At 37.2% G+C, this 20481-nt stretch overlaps 2 protein-coding genes across 4 annotated transcripts in view; one reads left to right on the top strand and one right to left on the bottom strand.

The window, feature by feature from the left end:
• Window positions 1-13486, bottom strand: part of THAP10 (THAP domain containing 10) — a gene marked incomplete at its 5' end in the record, with an annotated part of 34621 nt that extends 21135 nt beyond the window's left edge. The window contains one exon of the mRNA XM_022580188.3: window positions 12776-13486. Coding sequence (XP_022435896.3) covers window positions 12794-13486 — 693 coding nt within the window. The remainder of the gene's footprint in view (window positions 1-12775) is intronic.
• The window catches only part of LRRC49 (leucine rich repeat containing 49), a 135242-nt gene continuing 122531 nt past the window's right edge, over window positions 7771-20481 (top strand). The window contains exons 1-4 of one of the 3 annotated variants that reach the window (XM_089907040.1): window positions 13702-13839; window positions 14484-14540; window positions 16762-16849; window positions 19703-19705. In XM_089907040.1, the coding sequence (XP_089763166.1) occupies window positions 13792-13839; window positions 14484-14540; window positions 16762-16849; window positions 19703-19705 (196 nt within the window). In that variant the 5' untranslated portion in view covers window positions 13702-13791. The other 2 variants (XM_022579921.3, XM_089907041.1) reach the window with 2 other exon arrangements.

Here is a 20481-nt window from a genome sequence, read left to right as displayed (position 1 = left end):
TCAAAAAATTATTTCACAAGATATTTCTAACGTATCTTCATTTCAGGAGTGTTTCCTCAAATAATAAACTCTACTGAATTCTACATTTGGGAAATAAGTATGTCAAACTTAGCTGTCCCATCTGCCATTCACTATGAAAATTCTGGAAATCAATGATACAATTTAATACTCAAGAAGTTAAAGAAAGAATGGTAAATAAAAATTGAAAAAGTAGAGAGATGAGAGAGTGAACTGTAATGTAAACGATGATGGACTTTGAGTTATAACGATGTGTCAGTGTAGGCTCATCAGTTGTAACAAATGTACCACTCTGGTGGGGGATGTTGATAATGGAGAAGGCTATGCATGTGTGGGCGCAGGGGGTAATTGGGTAATCCATCTTCCCCTCAATTTTGCTGTGAACCTAAAACTTTTCTAAAAAAATAAAACCTTAAAAAATTAAAGAAAAATACTGGAAATCTTTTAATATGCAGCTCAATGTTCATAGCAGCATTATTTAAAATAGCTAAGACATGGAAGCAACCTAAGGGTCCATCAACAGAAGAACGGATAAGGAAGATGTGGCATATAAATATATAACATTACTCAGCCATAAAAAAGAATAAAATCTTGCCATTTGAAACAACATGAATGACCCTGAGGGTATTATTCTTAGGGAAATAAGTCAGACAGAGAAAGACAAATACTGTATATTTTCATTTATATGTGGAGCCTAAAAATAAAACAAATGAAGGAATATAACAAAACTGAAACAGACTCACAGATACAGAGAGCAGACTAGCAGTTACCAGTGGGGAGAGAGGTGGAGGGAGGGGCAAAATAGGGAAAGGGGATTAAGAGGTACAAACTATTGGGAATAACATAAATAAGATAAAGAGGGCAGACAGCAGAAGCAAGAAGAACTACAATCCTGCAGCCTGTGGAACAAAAATCACATTCACAGAAAGATAGACAAGATGAAAAGGCAGAGGGCTATGTACCAGATGAAAGAACAAGATAAAACCCCAGAAAAACAACTAAATGAAGTGGAGATAGGCAACCTTCCAGAAAAAGAATTCAGAATAATGATAGTAAAGATGATCCAGGACCTTAGAAAAAGAATGGAGGCAAAGATTGAGAAGGTGCAAGAAATGTTTAACAAAGATCTGGAAGAATTAAAGAACAAACAGAGATGAACAACACAATAACTGAAATGAAAAATACACTAGAAGGAATCAATAGCAGAATAACTGAGGAAGAAGAATGGATAAGCAACCTGGAAGACAGAATGGTGGAATTCACTGCTGTGGAACAGAATAAAGAAAAAAGAATGAAAAGAAGAGAAGACAGCCTAAGAGACCTCTAGGACAACATTAAATGCAACAATATTCACATTATAGGGGTACCAGAATGAGAAGAGAGAGAAAAAAGACCCGAAAAAATATTTGAAGAGGTTATAGTCGAAAACTTCCCTAACCTGGGAAAGGAAATAGCCACCCAAGTCCAGGAAGCGCAGAGAGTCCCAGGCAGGATAAACCCAAGGAGAAACACGCTGAGACACATAGTAATCAAATTGGCAAAAATTAAAGACAAAGAAGTTATTGAAAACAGAAAGGGAAAAATGACAAATAACATACAAGGGAACTCCCATAAGGTGAACAGCTGATTTCTCAGCAGAAACTCTACAAGCCAGAAGGGAGTGGCATGACTAAAGTGATGAAAGGGAAGAACTTACAACCAAGATTACTCTACCTGGCAAGGATCTCAGTCAGATTCGATGGAGAAATCAAAAGCTTTACAGACAAGCAAAAGCTAAGAGATTTCAGCACCACCAAACCAGCTCTACAACAAATGCTAAAGGAACTTCTCTAAGTGGGAAACACAAGAGAAGAAAAGGACCTACAAAAACAAACCCAAGGGCTTCCCTGGTGGTGCAGTGGTTGAGAGTCCGCCTGCCGATGTAGGGGACGCAGGTTTGTGCCCTGTTCCGGGAAGATCTCACACGCTGCGGAGCGGCTGGGCCCGTGAGCCATGGCCGCTGGGCCTGCACGTCCGGAGCCTGTGCTCCGCAATGGGAGAGGCCACAGCAGTGAGAGGCTTGCATACCGCAAAAAAAAAACCCAAAACAATTAAGAAAATGTTAATAAGAACATACATATTGATAACTACCTTAAACGTGAATGGATTAAATGCTCCAACCAAAAGATACAGGCTCACTGAATGGATACAAAAACAAGACCCATATATATGCTATCTACAAGAGACCCACTTCAGACCTAGGGACACATACAGACTGAAAGTGAGGGGATGGAAAAAGATATTCCAAGCAAATGGAAATCAAAAGAAAGCTGGAGTAGCAATACTCATATCAGATAAAATAGACTTTAAAATAAAAAGTGTTACAAGAGACAAGGAAGGACCCTACATAATGATCAAGGGATCAATCCAAGAAAAGATATAACAATTATAAATATATATGCACCCAACACAGGAGCACCTCAATACATAAGGCAACTGCTAACAGCTATAAAAGAGGAAATCGACAGCAACACAATAATAGTGGGGGACTTTAACACCTCACTTACACCAATGGACAGATCATCCAAACAGAAAATTAATAAGGAAAAACAAGCGTTAAATGACACAATAGACCAGATAGATTTAATTGATATTTATAGGACATTCCATCCAAAAACAGCAGATTACACTTTCGTCTCAAGTGCGCATGGAAGATTCTCCAGGACAGATCACAACTTGGGTCACAAATCAAGCCTCAGTAAATTTAAGAAAATTAAAATCATATCAAGCATCTTTTCTGACCACAACGCTATGGGATTAGAAATCAATTACAGGGGAAAAAAACGTAAAAAACACAAACACATGGAGGCTAAACAATACGTTACTAAATAAACAAGAGATCACTGAAGAAATCAAAAAATACCTAGAGACAAATGACAATGAAAACACGATGTTCCAAAACCTATGGGATGTGGCAAAAGCAGTTCGAAGAGGCAAGTTCATAGCTATATGAGCCTACCTCAAGAAATAAGAAAAATCTCAAATAAATAATCTAACCTTACACCTGAAGCAACTAGAGAAAGAAGAACAAACAAAACCCAAAGTTAGCAGAAGGAAAGAAATCATAAAGATCAGAGAAGAAATAAATGAAATAGAAACAAAGAAAACAATAGCAAAGATCAATAAAACTACAAGCTGGTTCTTTGAGAAGAAAAACAAAATTGATAAACCATTAGCCAGATTCATCAAGAAAAAGAGGGAGAGGACTCAAATCAATAAAATTAGAAATGAAAAAGGAGAAGTTACAACAGACACTGCAGAAATACAAAGCATCCTAAGAGACTACTACAAGTAACTCTATGCCAATAAAATGGACAACCTGGAAGAAATGGACAAATTCTTAGAAAGCTATAAGCTTCCAAGACTGAACCGGGAAGAAATAGAAAATATGAACAGACGAATCACAAGTAGTGAAATTGAAACTGTGATTAAAAATCTTGCAACAAACAAAGTCCAGTCAGGATGAACTAGAATGGGAACAGAGACACTGAGGCTATGCTGCTGGACTACAGAGGCTGAGATCATGAAGACTTATGAGGAGGACAATGAAATAAAGAGCAAGGGGCCAATATGAAAATAACTCTGAAAGAACAACCCAGAGGATTACACATGACAATCAGTTTTAAAAGTTCAACTGCTTTTAATTTTTTTCGTAAACATAACCATATCAATAAATTAGCAACATTGGGCTTCCCTGGTGGTGCAGTGGTTAAGAATCCACCTGCCAATGCTGGGAACATGGGTTCAATCCCTGGTCCAGGAAGATCCCACATGCTGCAGAGCAACTAAGCCCATGCGCCACAACTACTGAGCCTGTGCTCTAGAGCCCGTGAACCACAACTACTGAGCCCACGTGCCACAACTACTGAAGCCCGCGTGCCTAGAGTCTGTGCTCCTCAACAAGAGAAGCCACCACAATAAGAAGCCTGCACACAGCAACGAATAGTAGCCCCCGCTCGCCGCAACTAGAGAAAGCCCGCGTGCAGCAATGAAGACCCAACACAGCCAAAATAAATAAATAAATAAATTTATTTTTAAAAAAAAACAAAGTCCAGGACCAGATGGCTTCAAAGGTGAATTCTACCAAACCCTTAGAGGAGAGTTAACACCCATCCTTCTCAAACGCTTCCAAAAAATTGCAGAGGAAGGAACACTCCAAAACTCATTCTATGAGGCCACCATCACCCTGATACCAAAACCAGACAAAGATACTACAAAAAAAGAAAATTACAGACCAATATCACTGATGAAGATAGATGCAAAAATCCTCAACAAAATACTAGCAAACAGAATCCAACAACACATTAAAAGGATCATACACCATGATCAAGTGGGATTTATCCCAGGGATGCAAGGATTCTTCAATATACGCAATTCAATCAATGTGATATACTATATTAACAAATTGAAGAAGAAAAACCATATGATCATCTCAATAGAAGCAGAAAAAGCTTTTGACAAAATTCAACACTCATTTATGATAAAAACTCTCCAGAAAGTGGGCATAGAGGAAACCTACCTCAACGTAATAAAGGCCATATACGACAAACCCACAGCAAACATCATTCTCAATGGTGAAAACCTGAAAGCATTTTCTCTAAACTCAGGAACAAGACAAGGATGTCCATTTTCACCACTATTATTCAACATAGTTTTGGAAGTTCTAGCCACGGCAATCAGAGAAGAGAAAGAAATAAAAGGAATACGAATTGGAAAAGAAGAAGTAAAACTGTCACTGTTTGCAGATGACATGACACTATACATAGAGAATCCTAAAGATGCCACCAGAAAACTACTAGAGCTAATCAATGAATTTGGTAAAGTTGCAGGATACAGAATTAATGCACAGAAATCTCTTACATTCCTATACACTAATGATGAAAAATCTGAAAGAGAAATGAAGGAAACACTCCCATTTACCATTGCAACAAAAAGAATAAAATACCTAGGAATAAACCTACCCAGGGAGACAAAAGACCTGTATGCAGAAAACTATAGACCCTGATGAAAGAAATTAAAGATGATACCAACAGATGGAGAGATATACCATGTTCTTGGATTGGAAGAATCAATATTGTGAAAATGACTATACTACCCAAAGCAATCTACAGATTCAATGCAACCCCTATCAAATTACCAATGGCATTTTTTACAGAACTAGAACGAAAAATCTTAAAATTTGTATGGAGACACAAAAGACCCCAAATAGGCAAAGCAGTCTTGAGGGAAAGAAACTGAGCTGGAGGAATCAGACTCCCTGACTTCAGACTATTCTACAAAGCTACAGTAATGAAGACAATATGGTACTGGCACAAAAACAGAAATATAGATGAGTGGAACAGGATAGACAGCCCAGAGATAAACCCATGCACCTATGGTCAGCTAATCTAAGACAGAGGAGGCAAGGATATACAATGGAGAAAAGACATTCTCTTCAGTAAGTGGTGCTGGGAAAACTGGACAGGTACATGTAAAAGAATGAAATTAGAACACTCCCTAACACCATATACAAAAATAAACTCCAAATGGATTAAAGACCTAAATGTAAGACTGGACACTATAAAACTCTTAGAGGAAAACATGGGATGAACACTCTTTGACATAAATCACAGCAAGATCTTTTTTGATCCACCTCCTAGAGTAATAGAAATAAAAACAAAAATAAACAAATGGGACCTAATAAAACTTTTGCTTCTGCACAGCAAAGCAAACTATAAACAAGACGAAAAGACAACCCTCAGAATGGGAGAAAATATTTGCAAACGAATCACGGATAAAGAATTCATCTCAAAAATATATAAACAGCTCATGCAGCTCAATATTAAAAAAACAAACAATCCAATCAAAAAATGGGCAGAAGACCTAAATAGACATTTCTCCAAAGAAGACCTACAGATGGCCAAGAGGCACACGAAAAGCTGCTCAATGTCACTAATTATTAGAGAAATGCAAATCAAAACTGCAATGAGGTATCACCTCACACCAGTTAGAATGGGCATCATCAGAAAATCTACAAACAATAAATGATGGAGAGGGTGTGGGGAAAATGGAACCCTCTTGTGCTGTTGGTGGGAATGTAAATTGATACAGCCACTATGGAGAACAGTATGGAGGTTCCTTAAAAAACTAAAAATAGAATTAACATATGACCCAGCAATCCCACTACTGGGCATAAACCCAGAGAAAACTATAATTCAAAAAGATATATGCATGCCAGGGTTCACTGCAGCACTATTTACAATAGCCAGGTCACGGAAACAACCTAAATGCCCATCAAATGGATAAAGAAGATGTGGTACATACATACAATGGAATATTAGTCAGCCATAAAAAGGAACGAAATTGGGTCATTTGTAGAGACGTGGATGGATCTAGAGACTGTCATACAGAGTGAAGTAAGTCAGAAAGAGAAAAACAAATATATGTGGATATATATGCATATATGTGGAACAGATAAACCAGTTGGCAGGGCAGAAATAGAGACACAGATGTAGAGAACAAACGTATGGACACCAAGGGGGGAAAGCCGTGGGTGGTGGTGGTGGTGGTGTGATGAATTGGGAGATTGGGATTGACATGTATACACTGATGTGTATAAAATGGATGACTAATAAGAACCTGCTGTAAAAAAAACAAATAAAATAAAATTCAAAAATTCAAAAATAAATAAATAAATAAGATACAAGGATGTAATATACAGCACAGGCAATACAGCCAATACTTCATAATAACTTTGTATGGAGTCTAATCTATAAAAATATCGACTATGTTCTACACCTAAAACTAATATAATATTGTAAGTCAATTATACTTCAATTAAAAAGTATACTAGGGGCTTCCCTGGTGGCGCAGTGGTTGAGAGTCCGCCTGCCGATGCAGGGGACACGGGTTCGTGCCCTGGTCCGGGAAGATCCCACATGCCGCGGAACGGCTGGGCCCGTGAGCCATGGCCGCTGAGCCTGCGCGTCTGGAGCCTGTGCTCCACAACGGGAGAGGCCACAACAGTGAAAGGCCCGCGTAACACACACACAAAAAAAAAAAAAAAAAAAAGGATACTAGAAGTCTGTTAAAAAATGTAAGCAGTTGGGCAAAATTTGAAATATTTGGTAATCCAATATTTTGTCTTCACATAAGCAAGTTAGTTATCCTTAAGGTCTCCTTTGTTTGAAATACATCTGAATATGTAAAGATATCCTAGTGTTTAAGTGAAGTTTTCACATTTTAACAAGTTTATTTAATGTGAAAACATATAGGAAAAGGTCTATGTTAATCATTTTAGCTCAGTAATGTATAAATCTAGTGTATCAATTAAAAATCAAAGCTGAACAAAATAATTTGAGGGGAAGAAATAATAATAGAAATAAAAAGAAAATATCAGAGAGAAGATCAAAAGGCAGAGTTCACTCTTTGAAAAGACTAATAAAAATCGATAAAAAGAATGAAAAAGCAAAAATTACTAACAGATCATAAAGAATTTTAAAAGACAGAGTATCATGAACACTTTTGTGTCAATATGTTTAAAAACTTAGATTGAACTGACAAATTTTTCGAAAAATACAATTTATCAAAATGGATATAGAAACAGAAAAACTCTGAATAACCCCATAACTATTAAAGAAATTGAATCCATCATTAAAAAATCTTCTCATAAGGAAAACTCCAGGACTAGGTGTCTTTTCCAGTGAATTCCACAGAATATTAATATCAAATTTATTAGTGGATATATAATGCCAATTTATATAAACTTTTCCAGAGAATGATGAAAGAGGGGACAACTCCAAATTGGTCAGCATAATCTTGAAACCAAAACATGAAAAAGGCATTTCAAGAAAGAACAGGTATAGACCAATTTTGCCTATGAACACATATGCAAAAATTGTAAATAGAATGTTAACAAATCAAATTAAACAATACCTAAAGGAATAATACACCTTGGGCAAATTGGGTTTGCTTCAGCTATGCAAGTTTGACTCTATATGTCAAAAACAGGCAATAAAGTTCATGACATTAACAGAATAATAAGCAAAATATGTGATCATTAATAGGTTCAGAAAAAGCATTTGAAAAAATTCAACATCATTTATGATTTAAATCTGTAGCCAAAACTTGGAAGAGAGGGGAACATTTCTTTTTATGGTAAGAGCAGCTACCAAAAGAACTATAGCAAAAATCATATCAAATGGTGAAATATTAATGACTTTTCCTTTGAAAATAGGAATGAGAAAAGGATTCCCCATCACTTCTTCTATTTCCCCTGCTGTACTGGAGGTTCTAGCTAGTGCAATAGGAAGAATAAGAAACAAAAGCATAAACATCAAAAACTATATGCATATATTTTTTATACATGTAGAAAGTCCAAAAGTATCTGCAAATTACCAGAATTAATAAATGAGTTTAACAAGGTTTCTGGTTACAAGGTCAACAAAAATCAATTTATCCACATACATTTATAGAAAATAAAATTTTAGATAATACTATTTATAATAGCAAAATCAAATAGGAACAAATCTAATGAAATATGTACAAGGCCTCTACATAGAATGCCATAATGTTTTTAAGAGAAATGTAAAAACCCAAATAAATAGAGGGATACATTATGTTCATGGATTGGAAGAATCAGTATTGTCAATATGCTCTTTCTCCCTACATTCATTTAAAAATTCAATGCACTCTCAGTCAAAATCCCAACAGATAATTTGTGGAAATTGATGAACCAATCCTAAAATATATATGGAAATTTAAAGAGCCCAAAATAACCAAGACATCCATGAAGATGAACAAGGTAAGAGGAATTAATCAACTGGATATTAATTTTTTGGGGGGGGGGCTGTACAATGACCATGTGCTTTATTTCTTCTGCTCTGTGATTTTTTATTTCAATAGTAACTTCCATATAAAGTAAAACTACTTGATTACCTCAACTTTGGTTCAGATTAAGGTCTCATAAAGAATTTTAGCAAGTACATTTAAACTAATACCATAAAACACAATCATTATTGAAAATAAGCATTTGTCAGAAAAATATGCCAACTGGATATTAATTCTTAACATAAGCTATAGTAAAGTACTGTGATAATGGTGTAAAGATAGGCAAACATAAATGGAACAGAATTTTAAAATGTCGAAACAGACTAATGTGTATATGAAAACTTGATTTATGACAAAGTTGACACTGCAGGACAATGAGGAAATGCTAGCCTTTTCAATAAAAGATGCTGAGTCAATTGGGTATCTATATGAGGAAAAAATGAAACAAACTCCACTTCATACACAAAAATCAATTCTGAATAGGTTGTAGATATGAATGTAAAGACTAAAAACAGTAAGTTTATGGAAAACAGCAAAGCAGCATGCTTTAAGCATTAAGTATACAGAAAAAGATGGTTAGGTTGGCCTACATTGAAATTAAGAACTAAGGACACAGGAAAAAAAAAAAAAAAAAAAAGCTCAAGCTCAGTACATCAAAAGACACTATTAAGAGTGAAGAGGAGAAGGTAGTTAAAGCATATTTAACTGACAAAGGACTTGAAGACAGAATTGATTAAGAACTCTATATCAACAAGAAAAAGACAATCCAACAGAAAAATCGGAATATCGCCAAAGAGGCTATCCAAATGTTCAATTAACATTTGAAAAGTTGTTCCCTTACTAATGTCATTTATGAAATGAGAAAGCAAAGTAAACCACCATTACACACCCTTCAAAAAACTCAATGTAAAAGACCGACAATCCAAGTGTAGGCAAGAATGTGAAACAACGTAAACTCTGATTATGCTTCTAGTAGTGTAAATTAGTACAACTATTTTAGAAGATTATCTGGTATTATTTACTGAAGTTTAATATAATACCATGTCCCAGAAATTCTAGGTATATATCATCAGAAACGTGTGCACATATGAAAAAGACATGTAGAAGGATGTTTACAGCAGGATTACTTCTAATAGCCCCAAAATGATAACAACCCAAATGTCCAACAACAGAAGAGATAAAAAAATTGTTTGGTATATTTGTACAATAAACTGCTATATAGTAATGCAAACATATTACTGCTATATGCAACAATATGGATGAATCTTACAAATATAATGTTGAACAAAAAGGCCAGATGCAAGAAATGCCTACAGTACAATTCTACTTACATCAAATTCAAAAGAAAGTAAACTTGGTTGCCTTGAGGATGGAGGAGCTAGGCTTGGGCTCTTGAGTTGCTAGTAATGTTCTAATTCTTTGACCTACAGTAGTTACACATGTTCAGTTTCTGATAATTTAATGATTCAAGCACTTTCCTGTATTTTGCTATATTTGAATTAAAGTTTAAAAAATACAGTTGGGTTAGAAAAACAAGGATGCAAAATTAACAGTTACGGAGAGACAATAATTCTAGCTATATGAAGCAAAATATCAGTGTATGGTGCTCATCAGAACCCCCTTTTTTCCTTGGAGGTGGCCCCTAATCTTTCCTCAAGCTCCCTAAAGATAGGCTACATTCATACTATTTCTCTACCTATAGCACAAAACACCCAAAACAGTGTTTACAATAGCTCCTCAATAAATATTGTAGAGCGACTGGAAATTTGCTGTTTAGTCAGTTGGTCTTGGAAAGAAAAACAGTGAGTGGGGGAAGGAGTGAAAGGTGGCACAAGTAAACTTTCTTAGAGATGCTATTGGGGTTCTCAATCCAGACCGGCTAAAAATTTATTGCTCTCAAGTCTAAATAAACTTTTTAAACTTTACATAAAGTACTATTATTAAAACCTACACATAGTTTCCTAATAACTCAGCATGTATATTAACGTAATATGGATTGTCAGAAGTGTTGGCTGGATATATTTACTAATTGGAAAACAGAGTTGGTATCTATTCTAAATTTCTCAATAGTTAGCCTTTGTTGTATTATAAGATCTTTGGTTGTTTTATTAGCCTGGCTTTTCTTGCAATTTTTGATTAGATGATAAAATTATGAGTAAGAAAAATGGTGTAAGGGTGTGTGTGGCACATGTTTAATATTTACCTCTTTTACTACATATTTATATATATCTATATAGAGATGTACATATATGGGCTTGGGTAAAGGTTGGCTAGGCAATGATGGTGGATAGATGGTTCAAGGAAGAGGCAGATGTCTTGACTGGTATACAGCTTGGTGAGAAGGGAAACTGGCAGAGAACTAAAATTCTATTGTACTAAAAAAAACTGCTCTCATAGTCACATAATCATTCCACAAATATTTATTGAATTCCTTAAATTTGCAAAATATTGTTCTAGTTGCTGGCAATACAATAGTGAACAAATCAGATAAGATCCCTACTCTCACAAAGCTTACATTCTAATGTGAGGACAAACATTAAGGAAATTATACAATTATTTCATGACAACTGTGATGAGTGCAACTGAAGTATATGTGCTAATGAAGTGTATGAAGAATGAGAATATATAATTAGGGAAGCAAAAGGGAAGGATGTTTGAGCATATTTTTAAAGTAAAAGGACTCAATTGATGATGATGGGAAATGGCAGGGGCATAATTCCAGGGCAGTACATGAAATAATGGAGAAAAGGCTTATTGGTAGGAAAGAATATAGTATGTTCAAAAATTGAAAAGATCAGCATGACTGGTACACAGTGAGCAACAAGGACGGTGGACTGGGATAGGACTGGTGTGGCAGGCAGGGGTAAATAGCATGCAGAGACTTGTAGGTTGTGTTAATAATATTATTCTTCACCCTAACAATTGCAGGGTGTCATTAAAGGGTCTTAAGCATCCACCCCAATGTAGGAAGCAGGTTGGTGTGGCAGAAGAGTTTCTGTCTGGCAATTAGACCTAGAGAAAAGGCTCTTGAGGAAATTCACCTCCTGGACTGGCTTTCTTGTGCATAAATATTGAGTCTGAACTAGATGAGAACTTAGGTTTCCTTCAGCTCTAAAATTCAACGAATACCTCTATATATTCAAAGCCAAAATGTCAGTTACAAGTCACCTGGCTTCTTGGTGAATTATTCCTATCTCTAAAACTGAACACATTTTAGATCCAATTAAGAGTCATAATTTAATCTATGTTATGGTGATACGGCTGAAGTTTGACTAACTCAAAGAAGACTGGGAAGTCTTCTTTAAGATGGGAAGTGGGCAAGAAGGCAGTAGTGACCAGATGCAAAATAAGTGTAATCAATGCTTATGAGTATCGAGGAAGTACGCAGAAGAGAGCAAGATAGGAAAATTCAGCTCATTGGAACGATTTAATTTAAAGGCAGTCAGTCAAGAGGTAGTTTAGAAGTGGGAAGGGATCGTTTATCAGCAAGCCCCATCTTCATCAGCATCTCGTATCCCCCTTCCCCCGCCATTTTGATAGTATAATTGATAATTCCTCAAGCTTATGTAATACGGTATGCAGAAAGTTTCAAGCACCCCATTCCTTGAGATTTTCTCAAATTAAACACTTTCTATTTAAAAACTCAGGAGCGGAGAGTGACGGCGACTATAATCTGAAGAACGAGAGAGAGAGACAGAGACAGAGAGAGAATGAGTGTGTTTTGGGGAAGAGGAGGTAGAAGAAACTATAATTCCAGAGTGTTAATGCTAAACAGGCTCTTGGAGATCACTGAGTAAACAGAAACCTTCGAGGTGAGGTGACTTTCCCAAGACGACACTAAGTGGAGGAGCCTAGCCACAGACCCAGGGTCCTCCAACGACCCTCGGGGGACTCCTGGGTGGCCCTTTACCTGTGAAGCCGCAGCCCTCTACCTGGCCCGGAGGAGTGTACAGCAGGCTGGCCCCGGGGCAGCCTCGGGCTGCCTGACGGCCTGGGGCTCTCCTCCCTTCTCGGGGCCGCCCGTTCCGTCTCCCTCTTCTTGCCCCTTAGATGCCGGGGAGGACACCCGGTGCAAGGTGGGCACGGCGCCCGCCACAAGCCTCAGGCGCTGGGAGAAGCGCAGGTTCTTCTGGATAACCGAGGAGACGTCAAAACAGGCGGGAGCAAAGTGGTCGGAGCAGATGACCGACCTGTCGTTGCCCTCGTACCAGTCGGCGCGGCGGCCCCGCACGAAGCGGTCCCACAGCAGCCGCACAGCCCGGTCCTTGGGGAAGCGGAACAGCGACTTCCCGGACGTGGTGGTGTTGCCGCAGTGCGCGGCCACGCAGCTGGCAGGCACGGCAGCTGACTCCGGGTTGGGAGATGAGGGCCCTCCACACGGCCGCGCACTCCCTGAGCACTCACCTGCCGGATTCAGCGTACGCCTTGTCTCCTTCCCCCACCTCCGGCCGGCGGAAGTGCCGAACTGCGGCCCCACCTGGGAAAGTACCGGGCTCTCGGAGATCCTCCTCCTCCCTGCAGCTTCCCCTAAGAGCAGGTGGCCACAGGCAGAGGGATACAAATTTCGCGCGGGCCCAGCTGAGGTGAGCCGTAAAGAGGGACGGACCGGAAGCGGTGGTTGTCATAGCTACCGAGGTGGCCGGCCTCTTCCCCGTCTTATCCTCCTCTCCACACTCCCGCTCTGTTTTTATGAGGCCAGGAAAATAGAACTAGGAAGTGCTGACGTTTTGGGCCCCCCAAAAATAACCAGAGGCTCTAACGAGGGCATCGGCCAGTGCTTTGGTGGAGGACCAGACCGGAAATGGTAGTTTCCATGGTAACTCCTGAGCGGGTTGCCTGGGAGATGACCCCTTTCGCTGTCTGAATCTGTGCTGTAGCGTCACTTCTAAGGCAGATCTAACTGATCTTCTTGGACTGTCTCCTGCCATGATTCCCGGGAAATACCGCTCTGTTTCTGGCCGGGCTGCGAGCAACGTAGGTTGGGTCTCCTACTATTTCTTCCCATTAGTAGCGTCCTTTCTGACTGGAGTCTTTGTCCTAGGTGATGGGCTGTATTATTGGGACCAGCACCTCTGAATCTACGCAAGCTATTGTTTGACCGAGGCTTGAGATTCCTGGACTGGACCAAGGCACTTGGAGGGTATTTAATATTGTGTGATGGGTATTCAAAGTCTTGTCCAGGATCTGGGCTTCCCAGAAGGTGGAGCTGGTCTGCTGTGAAAGGCTAAGCTTCATTTAAATTCCTTTAACCGGTCAATTCCTTTTCTTTTTTTTTTAATTAAGAAAATATTAACTGGCACCGCCACCTCCTTCACCTGTCTCACTGAGCTATTTACTTAGACCTGAAATAGCAAGTGTCAAAAGCTTTAGGTGCTAAGTAGAGGGTTAAATTGCTGCAGACATTTTGGAAGATAAATCACAGTGAAACCTTTTAATTCTTAGTTGTGATTTTATTGTTTTCAGCAGGTCCCCAGAACATGATAATTTACCAGAAACAAGCAAAAAGCGAGCATTCTGTTTTATTCTAATTTTTTGTTATATCTTGGTGTACTATTTTGGGGAGGTGTGTGTGTGTATAAGTTAAGAGCATATTTTATGGTTTAATTTTTACATTGTAGGTGAACTGTGGGCTTCATCTGGTAATTCAAACATCATCGCTTCCTGAAAAAAACAAAGTAAGATTTAAGCAGATTTGTATTAAAATTGAATATAAATTGTTTTATATTCTGCAAAATAGCATGATTTAAAGAGCAGAGTCTAAATTGGAAAATTTAATTATATTTACTTTGGTCACTAATCTAAAGGTAATTTTTATTTTCTGCCTACACAAAGCCAACTAGTGGTTACCAAAGAAGAGATGGAAGGGGGAGGGGCAAATTAGGGGTATAGGATTAAGAGATACAAACTACTATGTATAAAATAGATAAGCAAGAAGGATATATTGTATACCTCAGGGAACTATAACCACTGTTTTGTTATAACTTTTAATGGAGTATAATCTGTAAAAGCACTGAATCTCAATGTCGTACACTTGAAACTAATATAATATTGTAAATCAACTATACATCAATTAAAAAAATCAAACAAAACAAAGCCAAAAATAAAAACCTACCTCTTTTAAAAACTGAATCTTATTTCATCCATTACAAGAGGTAAGGTGGGTTTTTTTTGACATCTAAACATTTCTTAAATCAGGACCCTTCTTAAAACTGTTGGCACATCATTGTTTAATTGGGAAAGTTTTTGCTTCTTAGTAGTGGGTAAAATGATGGCATGTCTTACTACTGATGGAATCTTATAATAGATAAAATGTGATAATTTGGGGGCACATATCTCACATCCCAGGAAAAAACTGATTAGCAGTGGAAATATATTAGGCCAAATGCTATTTAGAAGTTAAGATTTGAACATGAGGTTCTTTTTCCCAGTTTGCCCATATTCTCCCTGGCATTTCCATAACTTCTGGCTTTTGATTTGATCTCTGAGATACTCGTGTTCTCCCCCCCAGCCCCAACCTCAGCTCTCAGATAAACTCACCCACCTCCCACACAACTGTGTTTCAAGACACAACACAAATTTTCCTTCTTTGACCAATTTGGACACCTCCAACTGGCACAACTCAGGTTTTTCCTAAAAAGTTGTTAAATAGGTGTCACTGAAGGAACTCTGAAGTGAAGGGCGGAATTTACAGATAAAAACCTGAGAAGGCTAAGGAGGGGCGTGAGGAAGGTGGATGGAAGGACGCCATTGGTCAAGGAGGCAGCTGTGGATTACATTATGTATCTGGAAATAAACACTTGGAAAATAGGCCATTTGATTATCTTGAATAAATAGTAGTTAGCTAGATTAATTGAAAATATTCTTTATTGTAATTGGACCTAATGGATTCCTTCCAAAGCTTTGCTGATTGATTTCATTGGACAAATCCTATTCCACTATTATACATAGTATGTTTCTAGGAACTATGTGCCTCATCCAGATTCTTTCCAAACCATTCATTTTCTCTTGTGTGGACATGTATACCTTCGCTCATATAATGCATAAGGATATAATGTAAATGCTATTATAATTTTTATAGTAGCATGAGAAACATCATAATTCTTTTATGATATGTATTTAGGGGTTTTGGTAGCTAATCATGAGAGGTTCTTTTGGTTTTGTTTTTCTCAGTCCTCCTATCAAATAATTTAAAATAAATTTAGAGAAAACCCTTCTTAGAAGGTTTAGATATATAATTTTATTATGTTATAATTGGACTGTTAAAGGAGTTCTAATGATAAGAACATTGTGATATTTTTTAACAGAATTTAGTTTCTATTGTATGTTTTTTGCTTTTCCTTTTGAGAAAATGATTCTTGTAATCACTGAATTGTGGTGAGAGTATGGAGGAATTGCAAGTAGCTCAGACTGGAGCCTGGTTTCATCTGACCTCATGAGACTGACTCTGATTTGTGTGTGTGTGTGTGTGTGTGTGTGTGTGTGTGTGTGTGGTAAAATACACATCACATAAAATTTGCCACTTTAACCATTTTAACTTGTACAAATCAGTGGTATTAAATACATTCACAATGTTGTACAACCATCACCACTCTCTAGTTTCAGTTTTTATCACCCAAAAGGGAGTCCCTATACCATTAAGCAGTCTCTCCCCATTCCGCCTTCCCAACCCTCTTGGAAGCCACAAATCTGCCTTCTGTCTCTATAGATTTTTCTATTCTCAGTATTTCATAAATGGAATCATATAATATGTAACATTTTGTGCCTGGCTTTCTTCGCTTAGCATGATGTTTTCAAGGTTCATCTATGTTGTAACATATATTGGTTATTTTATGTTATTTTATAATTATATTCATTACTTTCTCCAAAAAATTTTTTTTCTTAAATAATGTTTTTTAGGTTGAATTCAAGCTAAATAAAGAAACGCCGTCATTCCCTGGTCGACTCTTACAACATGATCTTGAAAGAAACTACTCAAGTAGGCAAGGTATTGTCAGAGAGCAGAGATTAGATATGGTTTATCTTCTTTAAGTAATATTGTTTAATAATGTTGAATTTCTAGATCCAAAGAGACTTGAATTAAAAATGACATCATTCATTGGTTACCAAATTGATTGGGAATTTGTTTAAATCAGAATTGATTTTATATACACAGCATAGTAGATTATTTCTAATACAGGAAAAGCTGTTGTGTTTTAGTTTGGGGTGGGTTCTGCACAAGAGAATGGGAAGGAATCTTCCAAATAATGTCTTAGAACTAGGAAAATAGCTAATTAGTGAGGGTAAGAGTATGGGAACACAGATCTTTAGGGAATAAGGAAACAGTGGAAAGAATGGAAAGTCAGGAGTAGAAAAGAAGCTATCTCTTTCCCTTACTAGCGCATATAATTATAGATATATCAAAGGCCTTAAACTTTTGTGTGCATCCCCCAAGATCTTGTTAGAAATGCAGATTCTTAGTGCTTCCCTTCCCTTGTGCCCGTCCCCATTCTGATTTTGCAGGCCTTGGGTGGGATTTGGAAATGTGCGTTTTAGTAATGCCTCAAGTGATTCTGATGGATGTGGTTTGTGGACCACCTTTTGAAACACAGCCTCATATGATCTGGTTATATTTCTGAAATGTATTTTTCAATTCAAGGAGAAATTTTCTTCGGAAGATTTGAGTTGTTACTTGGTTGCCAACGACTGTTAGCTATCTGTAATGTGCTAGTGTTAAGCACTGCAGAATCCTTACATACAGTACTGTCCCCATCTCCTAGGAGTTTATATGAGAGGGCTGATCAGTATAGGCCTCTCTAGATTGTTTATCTCACTACTGCATGAACATGTGGCGATTTTGAATATTTTATTAGTTTTTTTTTTTTTTTTTTGTAACTTCTGGACTTTCCTCTTGGGCCCATCTAATCTGACATGACTTTTCTTTTTCCTATATCCTACACTCTTGTCTTGGTCAATTGCTGGACATGACATCAACCTAACTGCTGTTCCACAGTGTAAGAAGCATGTGTCTTGCCTTTTTTGGTTCGATTCAGTATGCATCTACTGAGTGTGTACTGTGTGCCAGACACTGTATTAGGCACAGAGCTATAGATTTGAACCTGAAAATTCTCAAGTAGGAATTTTTTTTATGTTTGTATTGTGAATTTCCTTCACATTTTTGATAATAAATCTTGAATTTGTTTTCTAAAACTTAAATACTTTTCCAAGGTATTCTTGAGTTAGAGGAGGAAGTTGGTAGACAGATTTGTGTATGTCTGGCTAGGTAAGTTTATTTAAGTGTTAAAGTATTGCTAGATATTTGCTAATGAGGAAATAGTATGGTGGCACTGAATTTTGTGAACCTGAAAGATAAATAAACTCTTGTACATAAATAATGACCCATAAAATACAGATTAATTCTTTAGGGAGAAATAAACCTATTTTTTACATTACATTTTTTACATTAAAAGATTTTATTCAAACTCATTCTCTGTGACATTTGTACCTGATTTCCAAATGTGCCTCCTTCATAGTTCCAGTCAGTTTCATGCAAGGAAGGCCACACAGTGTGTAGCTGTTTTCTTGACTTTTGTACTCACTGTTCTTCTTCCAAAGGCACAAAACTTTGGAAAAATTATACGTAGCAGTTTATCAGGAAAAGTTGAGGAATCTCTATCTAATAGACTGCATTCTGATACCCAATTATTATAATTAATTTTACCTCATCCTTATTTTTTCTATTTTTCAAAATTAATTGGACGTATATAATTGCCTGTCACCATAAATTAACCAGTGGTACTCTCAGTCCAAAGTAAAGAAACTCTATGTTTTAGTTAGGCTACTTAGTCTAAAACTTGGTATGTGATTTTTTTAGGCTTTTTATATTAATGTTAAGTGTTAACCCCTGTATCCTTGAGATTTTGTAAGAGCCAGGGACTGCTATACAGTAAAATCTCAGTTAACCAGACCTTAATTGATTAAATCCCTTAATTAAGAATTCTAAAATATGTCTATAGAGAGGAAGAGGCAGTGCTTGACTCTTAAGGTCATGATAAATCGTGAAAAATATAGAAACAGGATTTTGGTTACTAAAACAATCTCAAAGGTAAGGCTGAGTGGACACATATATGACCGTGTACTGTATTATCCATCCAGCCAGCCAGCCATCTGTCCATCCCACTGCCCATCTCTCCATCCATCTTTCCGTCCATCCACTCACCCATCCATCCATCCATGTATCTAGGGTGCCGTGCAGTGAAGACTCTTGCCAAACATAGACCATTATGCCTCTAAACACTTTGAGATCCTAATTATGAAAGAATTCATTCAGCATTTTTATACTAAAATGCAAGAATATATGATTTTCTTTTTTAACAGAAATAATATATGTAAAATGGATTTCTGATTTACTCTTAATAATGGAAAATCAGTTAGTTAATTTACTGATTGCCTAGTGAATTTAGATTCTACAAAGAATATAAAGAATGTAAAATGAACTCCGTTTCTCAAGGAGCTTATAAATTTAATTGGGAAGGCAAAAGCTACATATCTGGTGAATTAAATAGTGATATATGAAATCACCAATAACAGGAAATGCTTCAATTAAAATTTTGCCACATAGTAGTGCAGTTTATATGCAGGATGAAACATTCCACATATAATGTGGGTGTTTGATACACACATATTTGTATATATATGTGGGTGTTTATATATCCACATAAATATGTGAATGTTTCAATTGCAGGTCATTCTGGTTCCCAGTCATTTAGAGCAGCGCTTCCCAACCTTTTTGGCACCAGGGACCAGTTTTGTGGAAGACAGTTTTTCCACGGCCGGGGTCGGGGGTGGGGGCATGATTCAGGTGGTAACGGAAGCAGTGGTTCACATGGTAATGCAAGCTTTGCTCTCTTGCCCACTGCTCACCTCCTGCTGTGGGGCCCAGTTCCTAACAATTGAGGGTTGGGGACCCCTGATTTAGAGTATCTTGTTTGTGGATTTTAAGGCCTTTCTATCTAAGCATTCTCATATCCTGCTATTTATTGTATGATGTGTGTCATACTGATCGTGATAGTAAGCTCATCATGCAGATGGTGATTTTGACTTCTATGTATGATAAGAGCTGAAAAGTGTGAGGATGAAATTCCTTTATTCACTGAAGTAAGTGAAATTTACTCCTTGATTATTGTCTCTATATCCCAAGTCTTATTAAATTTAAATCTGCCTTCTAAATTGAGGAATGGCTTGAAGCCTTAACAAAATAATTTTAAAAACCTAATTCTGATGCTAACAAGGGAAATCAAGGTTGTCTATTGTTTGAAGTTTTTCCTTTATCGTATTTAGCTGACCAGATAATCCTTAATCAGTTAATCCTTACACTGGTTTTTGTTCTTTTAACCATCCAATTTTTGATTTCCAAATCAGTTTACTGACTCGTGGTTGCTTGGGTACCTTGTTAGCAACTGGTCATGTCACAAGACCAGTTCATTTATGAACATGATCTCAATTCTGAATGCTTGTACTCTAGAACATCATTATTAGTTATCTGATATTTCATGATATTCAGAAAAGTGGGATGTGAGCACTGATTATTTTGTTCAAGAAGTGAGGTATGTGATACTTTGGTTTATAGGAGAAGTTAGC

The sequence above is a fragment of the Delphinapterus leucas genome, chromosome 2, assembly GCF_059928025.1.
Source record: "Delphinapterus leucas isolate spDelLeu-1000000601 "Yukka" chromosome 2, BTC_Dleu_Yukka2, whole genome shotgun sequence".
NCBI classification, from domain to species: domain Eukaryota; kingdom Metazoa; phylum Chordata; class Mammalia; order Artiodactyla; family Monodontidae; genus Delphinapterus; species Delphinapterus leucas.
The sequence above is the reverse complement of the archived record's forward strand: the minus strand, read 5'-3'. Positions and strand labels throughout refer to the sequence as shown.